General features: G+C 57.1%; 3 protein-coding genes across 3 annotated transcripts; 1 reads left to right on the forward strand and 2 right to left on the reverse strand.

Moving 5' to 3' along the window:
* Window positions 1-257: 257 nt before the first annotated feature.
* SDRG_04095 (hypothetical protein) lies at window positions 258-5061 on the reverse strand (the record flags this gene model as incomplete). The annotated part of the gene is made up of 18 exons (XM_008609753.1): window positions 4919-5061; window positions 4724-4871; window positions 4677-4679; window positions 4567-4628; window positions 4473-4511; window positions 4366-4428; window positions 4224-4319; window positions 4128-4179; window positions 3988-4080; window positions 2126-3944; window positions 1962-2081; window positions 1680-1915; window positions 1474-1633; window positions 1221-1429; window positions 998-1171; window positions 776-954; window positions 370-732; window positions 258-323 (listed from the first exon to the last, which is right to left on the reverse strand). Exons 2-18 carry the CDS (start codon window positions 4758-4760, stop codon window positions 258-260), a joined length of 3771 nt encoding a protein of 1256 aa, XP_008607975.1. The 5' UTR covers window positions 4761-4871; window positions 4919-5061.
* A 942-nt stretch (window positions 5062-6003) lies between these two features.
* Window positions 6004-8407, forward strand: SDRG_04096 (hypothetical protein; the record flags this gene model as incomplete). Its single annotated transcript, XM_008609754.1, has 5 exons — window positions 6004-6254; window positions 6309-6783; window positions 6847-6935; window positions 7793-8258; window positions 8315-8407. 5 exons carry the CDS (start codon window positions 6004-6006, stop codon window positions 8405-8407), a joined length of 1374 nt encoding a protein of 457 aa, XP_008607976.1.
* Window positions 8408-8581: 174 nt separating this feature from the next.
* On the reverse strand, window positions 8582-9016 carry SDRG_04097 (hypothetical protein; the record flags this gene model as incomplete). Its single annotated transcript, XM_008609755.1, has 1 exon — window positions 8582-9016. One exon carries the CDS (start codon window positions 9014-9016, stop codon window positions 8582-8584), a length of 435 nt encoding a protein of 144 aa, XP_008607977.1.
* Between the last annotated feature and the right edge of the window lie 23 nt (window positions 9017-9039).

The raw sequence follows: 9039 nt of genomic DNA on the forward strand, positions 1-9039 counted from the left end.
GACCTCGACCTCGACCTCGGGTGACGCGTTCGCGACTGGCACGACACAGCTGGTTGCATCGAAACCTTCGAAAGTCGACGGTGGCGTGCCTGGTTGATGTACGAGCGTGTGGAAGCCAGGCCCAATGACCGAGACGGACGCCAATGGGCTCGGCTCGACCTGGTTGCTTCGATCTTGGCGCTCAATCGGAATCGGGTCGAGCCGAAAGAGGCGCAGCGGTGCCCCAACGTCGTAGCGTTGGGTGGACAACGCAGTCGTCAGTTGTGGTTTGACTGGCGGCGGGGACGCAGGTCGGCGCCATCGTGGCGGCGGTGCTGGTGCAACTTGCCGATCGACTTCAATGTCATGCAGTGCAGGCGGCGTGTTGACGCGATGAGGCGCGAGGGTCGGCGTCACCGGCATGCCTCGGCCAATGTAAAATGAGCCGAGGGCATGCGGCTCGCGGTCGTTCGTCAGATGCAATCCCAGCGACGCATCTACCGTTCGTGCATCCGAAGCGCTCGAACGGCGGTCTTCTCGAAAGAGGTTTTGAAGCTCAACGGGCTGCGCGGCGACCATGTCTGTCATTGTGAGGTTCACGCGGCGTGAGTCATCGGTGGCTTTCTGCTGGGACAGTGTGTTGCTGTGCGCCTGCAGCTGCGGCACGTAGTAGTTATGTTCCTGGCGGGGTTGATCCGCCGCACTGAGCTGGCTACGCAGGTTGAGAACGCCCAAAGCACGGTGGCGTAGCAACTGCGTCAATTGAGACGTCAAGAATTTTGTTGTTGTTCAGTACCTGAAGCTGATGGCTGTGGTGGCTCGACTGCTGAGCAACGTCGCGATTGAGGTCCGAATGCACCCACTTGGGCACGATGCCCCGCAGCATCTCGTACCCAATGCTCACAACCGCAGTGTCGGCGGCGGTAGCGATGAGCCCGTACGGAAAGTCGCTATTTATTGCCCAAATCGTATGGCCTACGCAGCGCTTTGAAGTCAAACAAGAGGACTGCACCCTTACCCGTCGCCACTTGCGCAAGATCGACGTGAATTGTGATGGGTGGTGCGTCCTTTGCCTTTACCGTCGACCGCAACGGTGCCCGCGTAGAATCAACGTCCACAACTGCCTGGAGGGTGCAAATGCCTCGTTTTAGGATGAACACGTGGTTCAGTTTGGCGTGTACTGGAAAGATCACTAGGGTGATAACACCTGAGCAATCGAGCGAAAACGAGTCGAGTCGTACCCGTGCCTTTGGTGTAGACGACCTCGGTCATGGCGTGGTACAAGTGGCCAATGCGGTCGAGGTCGAGGCGCGACGCCCAGCCGAGGGTCTGAAAAAAAGACACCTCACGACGCATCGCGGCCAACGTCGCGTCTTCCCAGAGTTCCGTAAACGTTTGCGCTGTAAACGAAATGAGCTGTGTCGTATCGTGTGCCATGGCCGAGAGGTTTCTAGCACATATTGTCTGCAGTTAAGACGACAACATGTTGCATACCGCGTCATTTGATTGGTGAGAATTTCAAATTCGCCAAACCCATGGCCCGGCCGAACGCGCTTGAGCGTGACGTGTTCGAGGGACGGAAGCGACGAAAACAAACTGACTTTGCCCGACACGACAACGTAGTAGCGCTTGGGTGCGTCACCGTGGGTGTAAACTAAGTGACATGCAATGCACAGCACAAGACAATATCAAGCACGTACTCCAATGACCCTTCTCAAACGTATCGTACTTGGCCGAGGCCACGATGTTGGACATGGTTTCGTCCGACATGCTCTGGAAAATGGTCATATTGGCGAGATGCTTGATGATGAGCTTGACACGCTGGCTCACGGCTTCCTCGACGAGATTCCAAAACCGGGGCTTCTTGGCAGCGTCGTGGCCTGTGATGCCCTCGGTGACCTTGAGGTTTGCGCGCACCCAGTGGGCTTTTGCCATGCTACGAGACGTGCCTCAACCGACGTATTGCCTCGCGATGCACTTACATGTGCTTGGGCTGCACCACGGACGGTACCAGACGCGCTGCCAAAGTGCACGCCGACGTGTACGCGGCTTTGGTAATCCGCAGGGCTCGAAGCGGCGTCTCAGCCACGACATTGTACAAGCTGCACCACATCAGACGACGAACGATTTAGTTGAACGAACTGACCTCGTCGCGGGCGCCGCAAAGACGATTTCGCCGCCGTACACATCGCCCGCCTTGAACGTCCAGCAGATGTGCAGAGACGTTGCGGACGACAGGGACGACGCGCTCGCTCGACGGTTCGAGCCATCGGTCGCGTGCACTCCTTTCTCCGATAGTGGTGCCGTCATTACTACGGGCTCTTCGGGCACGATCGCATTCATGCGCAGGCGAGGTATGCGTTTCGAGAGCTTCATGATCGTCGGCAGCACCGACTTGGAGCGTTTTTCGTGACGTGGCGTCATGAGCGTCTTGCTTGTCGTTTTAAAGTTGCTCGTAATGTCTCGCATCGGGGCAACCGCAACGCTGGCGAGGGCTGTCGCCAGCGGCACGTCCATCGGAGACAAGATGTGCTTGGTGTGCATCTTGGAGGCGGTCGCGATGCCGTCGAGAAAGATGTACATCGCATTGAGACGATCTCCGATGCGGACAATCTTGTCCCCTGGTGCAAAGGCAACAACGTCGTGCGCTACCGCCGTGGGCGGCGGGAACCACAACGACGAGCACAGTGACGCCGTGTCGGACACATCGTCCGCAACGCTGGCTACCGCCGCTCGCAAGTGCCAGCACGCCTTTGTTGGCTCGCCCAGGCGCTGGAGAACACCCGTGACGTCCTGTGCTCGAAGGACGAAAAGCGTACTGGCCGAGTGCGCCAGAATCGTCATCGGAACGATGTAGTCGCCGTTACCATCGACCGCGCCGTGCGTCTGCAACACGTCGCCGCGCCGGAATGTGTGAATGCGTCGCCCGTACACAGCACCGATCGGGTGGTCGGTCTCCGCCGCTGGCATTGGCTCGAGTTGCGACGACGAGCGACACAGAGGGTGTCCCTCGAGTGCGTCCGAACATGCATCGACATGATCTCGACTGTACGCACCGAGCTGCCCTCGCAAGACGATGACAAAAATGGACTCGACCTCATCTCTCTCTTCGGCGCAAATGATGTCGCCTTCGGCCACGTGCTGCAGCACCAAGTATGGTACCAATTCAAGGCGCACGTAGAGGGGTACGTGCGTGAGAAGACCGAGATTGTGTAGCAGCCGCGCCACGTTCTCCACGTCCTCCCGCGCGGCAAATCGACCAAGAGGACACTTTGCCAGAAGCGACGAGGCACAAAGCGGCAGCCGTGATGAGAGGCCATCAAGCCACAACGCGCATGCGCTGCGTGGAATCTTGAGCAGCACCGAGGACTCAGTGGTCGAGGCGATCTCCAAGCGGCGGTGGTGGCCTAGCGGTGCGTCGTGTCCAAAAAAATCACCGGGCAGTACCATTTGTGGTGGCCTCTCTGCGTGGTCGTGCAGGGATACGGCACCCGACACGAGAAAGAATGTGGCATCGACCTCACTTGCTTGGTTGTACACGTGCTTTTGCGCGGGGAAGGAGAGAACTGTCACGACTTCGACAAGCCGGTCCACGATCGCATCGGGAAGCTGCTGCAGCCCCGCTTGCGATATGCACCACCGGTGCAACGCAGCCAGATCCAACGGTCTGCGCTCCATCGGTGGAATGGACGCTACTTCGAGCACCGGTCGGTCACTGCAATCCGTGTGCAGGACGAGGGCAAACTCGGCCCTGTCAATGAGCACGACGTCGGAGGATTCCATGGCTCGCAGCATGCTCACGAATGGCCGCTGCAGGAGCCAGTGGTGCAACGGGTCGTCGACGCGCTTGTTGGTGTCGTTCCAGAGGTGCCGATCGCCATACACTTGACCCGACGGAATCGTGCCCACGAGGCGGTAGCTGGCCAACGCGCTCACCTTGCGCTGCGTGCCGCTCGTGGTATCGTCTACAACAACCATGTTAGGTAACACAACGTGGTGAGAACCAACCTGCTGTATTATCAGCCACTTCGATGCAGTAGAGCCCCAGCTGCCCCGAGAGCACGACGATAATGTCGTGCCAGTCACCATCGAGCGCGACAACTACAACAAGCGTACCGTGAGCACTGTGTCACTCGCTAAGATTGTACGGGGCTCGTTGGGTGCAAACGTCTTAAGCTGGCAATGGTCAACGAGACGATCCTATATCGTTCCACGTCACTAGTGTATTGAAGCATAGAACCCACTTGGCTCGCAACACTCAGCTGAGAAAAGAGGGTGTACTGGGAGAGGTACGACCGCAGCTTGGCTCGGCCTGTCGAGTGAATATCCACGAGCGTCGTCTATGTGCCACTCGGGTCGAGTTAAAACGTGAAGTGACTGACGCACCGACTTTGCGTACAACATAATCGGCTTGGGGTTCGTATACACAATGGCGCGCTCGATTGTGTCCTACATGTACAGACAGACATTCGCCCTCTCGGCAGTGCTCGTACCTTGCGCACTGCAAGCACGAGACAGCTCTCTTGGGCTAGCTACCATTGGAATCCACTAAGCATATCACATAACGTAACATCGGTGACGGCGTACGAGGCTGTATTTTCGGTGCGTCACGGTCTGCTTGGACGTGACCTCTGTCAGCCCATACTCTCCTAGATATATGGGATTGTGCATGGTCCTTGGTTACAGCGCTGGTTCACCTCCTACACCAAAACATGAGTGCTAGTTCTTGCAAAAGGCACAGTACCAGCATAGTGAATCCCAACGCAGTCGCCAAAGTCCATGCGTTCGTGCGACTCGGCGTAGAGTCGAGCGAGCCATGCCGGAAACGTCTCTTGACGGTTTGTGCGCTGGGCAAACTCTGTGTTTTTGTACGCGCAAAGCGAGCCTTCGAGCTAGAGACACACCATACGTATCCCGATTCAACAAGAAATGCACGCACCACATAGTACAGCTGCGACTCGGGCGTGACAAGGTCGTCCTAAAGTGCCGTGTTGACGTCGCGACTTTGTAAAGAGAGCATCGTGCCTGGTAGTGGAGGACGTCGCTATCGTTGAGCATCTACACCATCTATGAAGATCCGTTTTCTCTGTCGCAAGTCAAGTACGAGGAGGGTGCACTCGTTGGCGACGTCTATGCCCACAAGGACATCAGTATGAAAAACTAGCTGATCGCGGCCGCGCACTGGGCGCTACGTACAAAGCAGTGCTTGGGACGACAGAGTAGCCATAATGTCTCTGAGCAAATGTGCAATCACTCGAACATCGCTGTCAAGACGGTCATGCATCCTACAGATTCGCCGTTTGTTTCATCCTCCAAAGCTCTCGGGGTGGACGTACGGGACTTGGAGCGCCCACGTGACAGCTTTGCTCTGGAGTTTGTCCATCTGGACCGCATTCGCATTGGGCTTTACAGGGCTTGACGGCAGCTTTGCGCTTCCGGCGTGCAGACGCATCGTCGTGCTTCGCTCCAAAGCCGGCGCGACCATTCTCGTCGGCGCAATTTCAGCCCGTTTCGCACCGTTTTATGCTTAAAAAGGCGCCACGAAATCAAACAGCAAGTCAAGACGAGAGATCTTTCCCGGTAAAGAGCATCTCGACGATGCTACATGGCCGAGTATATTGGATGAGCTTCGATTCGGTAGAGGTGGTCAATGGCACTGAAATACAACATCCCTCCCCTGCGTACTGCCATTACATCTTGGACGAACTATTTCGTCTACCTCAGCTTACTATGCTGGAGCTATTTTGGCGTGGCTTGGCTCACCACAACCATCGTGCTGCCGCCACCCTCGCATTCAGAGCATTGCCATTCTCGCACCATCCGTGTGACACGCCGCGTCCGACGTCATCGGACGTCGCACACCTGGCGTCTTGTGTCTGGTTCTGTGTACAGTATTGTCCCGGAAGCGTCGTCCGGCCGGATACTGCGTCCGAATACGTCTCTTCGAATTCGAGCCAAATATAATCGCTTGCATTCAAAGATCACTCTCCAATCTCAACCACAGCTTCAACAACAACGACCAGAATGACCAGCAAGCGTGCAGGTGCCATCTTTGTCAACCACGGCGCGGGGCCGTTGCCACTGCTCCGGCCTGTCTCGGACCCGGACCACGGATCGACGCGCCGCTTCATGGAGGTCGACACGCCAAAGCTCCTGGGGCTCGAGGATGCGGCGACGCGGCCCCGCGCCATCGTCGTCGTCTCGGCGCACTGGCAAGACGACCGCATCCAGATCTCGTCTGGCGCGTCCCACGACCTTCTCTACGACTACTACAAGTACGCTTTGGTTGATTTCCGGTCGCGTGGTGACTCACTATGATTTGCGTGTAGCTTCCCGGACGAAGCGTACAAGGTCACGTACAAGGCCCCGGGGTCGCCTGAGATTGCGCAAAAGATCCACGCACTCCTAGCGCAGGCCAGTATTCCATCCAACTTGGACCCGACGCGAGGCTGGGACCACGGCACGTTTGTGCCGATGAAGCTCATTCGCCCGCAACAAGACATCCCGATCGTCCAAGTGAGCGTCGTCGCGGGCTGGGACCCCGTGTTGCACTTCAAGATCGGCCAAGTGCTCTCGGTGCTTCGGAACGAGAACATTGCGATCATCGGCTCGGGCATGTCGTTCCACCCCAACTGGGGTACGCCCGTGACGCCCGAGACGGAAGACCATGCGCGCGCCTTCATCCGCGAACTCACGTCTGCGGTGCTGCAGCCATCGATTGTAGCTCGCGGCGACGCATTGGCCAAGTGGGACGCGCTGCCCTTTGCGCGCGAGTGCCACCAGAAAGACGAGCACCTGATTCCGGTACGGCACTTGCATCTTGGTTGTCGTTAGTGATTTTGGGGACTGATACGACGGCGCTTCTAGCTTATGGTCGTCGCGGGCGCGGGCGGTGAAGGGTCGGCACAGGCGTTTGACGTGCACAAGGGCATGTACGAGGCGTTTGCGTGGACCTCGTAAAATAGCGATCGGCAACGACTTGATTACATCATTTGCATTTAATGAGATGACGCTGCGCTGGTGATATTCCGATACGAGAAATTCGATCTGTGAAGGCTGTCTCGAGTTAAAAGGTTTTAACTGGAGAAAAATACTGTCTGTGGAATTTGCTGTTTATTGGAAGGAACACCCATTAGATAATCAAGAGTACTTGTACTTCAACTTGCTCCATACTACCTTGTGTCTTGGGCTCGAGTGTCGCTCATATTATGAGCAGCGGTACACAGTTAGTGCTTGTTGACCACAATGGCTTGTGTGGAGGCAATACACAAGAACCAGTGTCCGACCTGGCAGCCGTCTCTGTGCAGCAGCTGTTTAGCCACGTGGTACCGCTAACTGTGGTACATGTGATGACCTTTTGCGTACATTATTCGGCCGGAAGTGAGTTCCCCGGATACAACTTCCGAGAGACATGCGCAGCGGACTTCGACGGACCAGTACCATCTGTTGCATGTGCTGGCCCATTACCGTCACGCTCACTTTTCAACGTTTCCCGAGATGACAACTCCCCCAACTGCACTCTCCTCGCGAGCTGCGGCCGTCTTCGCCAACCACGGTGCCGGTCCGTTGCCCGTGCTTTGCCCGGCAAAGGACCGTACGCAAGGCCCGACACGTCGCTTCCTCGAAACGACGGTTCCAAGCCTCCTTGGATTGAAGGATACAGCGACGCGCCCGAGGGCTATCGTCTTGGTGACGGCGCATTGGGAAGAGTCGTGTGTCACCATCTCATCGGGAGCGTCCCCTGCTCTTCTGTATGACTACTACGGGTACGCCACACTCGCAAGTCCACACGGAACTTACCTTGTGCACGTAGATTTCCCCGCCAAGCCTACGAAATCTCGTACAAGGCGCCAGGGTCGCCAGCGATTGCCCAAAAGATCCACCAGCTCCTCTCCGAAGCCAACATTGAGTCGCGCCTCGACCCGACGCGGGGCTGGGACCATGGCACGTTTGTGCCTATGAAGCTCATTCATCCGGACGAAGACATTCCGATTATCCAAGTGAGCGTCGTTGCCGGCTTGGATCCAGTCCACCACTTCAAGATTGGTCAAGTGCTCTCGGTGCTTCGCAATAAAAACATTGCGATCGTCGGGTCCGGCGCGACCTTCCACCCGAGCCGCAGCGTGGTCGATAGCAAGCGCCGCGCGCGTAAGTTCAATGCGGCGCTGACTGAAGCCGCCCTCGAAACGTCCGTGGCGGGCCGACGTGAGGCTCTAAAGCGCTGGGCAACACTGCCGCACGCACGCGACTGCCATCAACGCGAAGAGCACTTAATCCCGGTACGATTTACCACTTCTTTCGAGTGATTGGAAACTCACAAATTTACGGTTCGTAGCTCATGGTAGTCGCGGGCGCCGGCGGAGTTGACAAAGGCAACGCGTTTGACGTGGATGACGGCGTCTACACTTCGTTTGCGTGGCGTGGATAGAGTCGTCATGACTTCCTAGATCTACTAGTACTCGTCATTCAGTTTAAACTCAATTTGCACAACACCACTCCAACTGCTATGCCAACCAACTCGAGCGCGTTATGTGAAAATGCACGGTGAGCGCAAGATTCGTGCTGGTCACCAAGCTTACAAAGAGTTACATTTTGGTAAGTTCTACGCAGTCTGCATCCGAACGACGTCCGACTCGGCCGACGGTGACGGGTCTGTACTTCGCTTTGCACGGCGGTTGACTTCGTCTTGGAACTGCCGCGCCGCGCGGTTGCGACGCATGCGCACCAGGAGGGCAGCCCCGGACCCGAGCACAGCCAAGCCGCACATGGCGCCCATGAGAACGACCGACGGCCCGTACGTCGTCGCTTCGAGGTCGTACTTTGTGCAGCGGGGGCCAGTCCAGTGGTCGGCGCACTTGCACCGACGCTTCTCACAGGAACCTGTGACGCTCGCGACCGTCGTGCAGTCGTCGTTCGAGTTACAAGATGCGCCGCCCGCGACAATGATATCTGGGTTCTTTGGGTCCGTGTAGTTGGAGATGTGAGCTTTGATAAACTCCTTGGTTGGGTGCGATGCAGGGTCACAGCCATAGCTCATCGTCTTGGTGTCTTGCCTGCGAT

Source organism: Saprolegnia diclina (genome assembly GCF_000281045.1).
Source record: "Saprolegnia diclina VS20 unplaced genomic scaffold supercont1.10, whole genome shotgun sequence".
NCBI classification, from domain to species: domain Eukaryota; phylum Oomycota; class Saprolegniomycetes; order Saprolegniales; family Saprolegniaceae; genus Saprolegnia; species Saprolegnia diclina.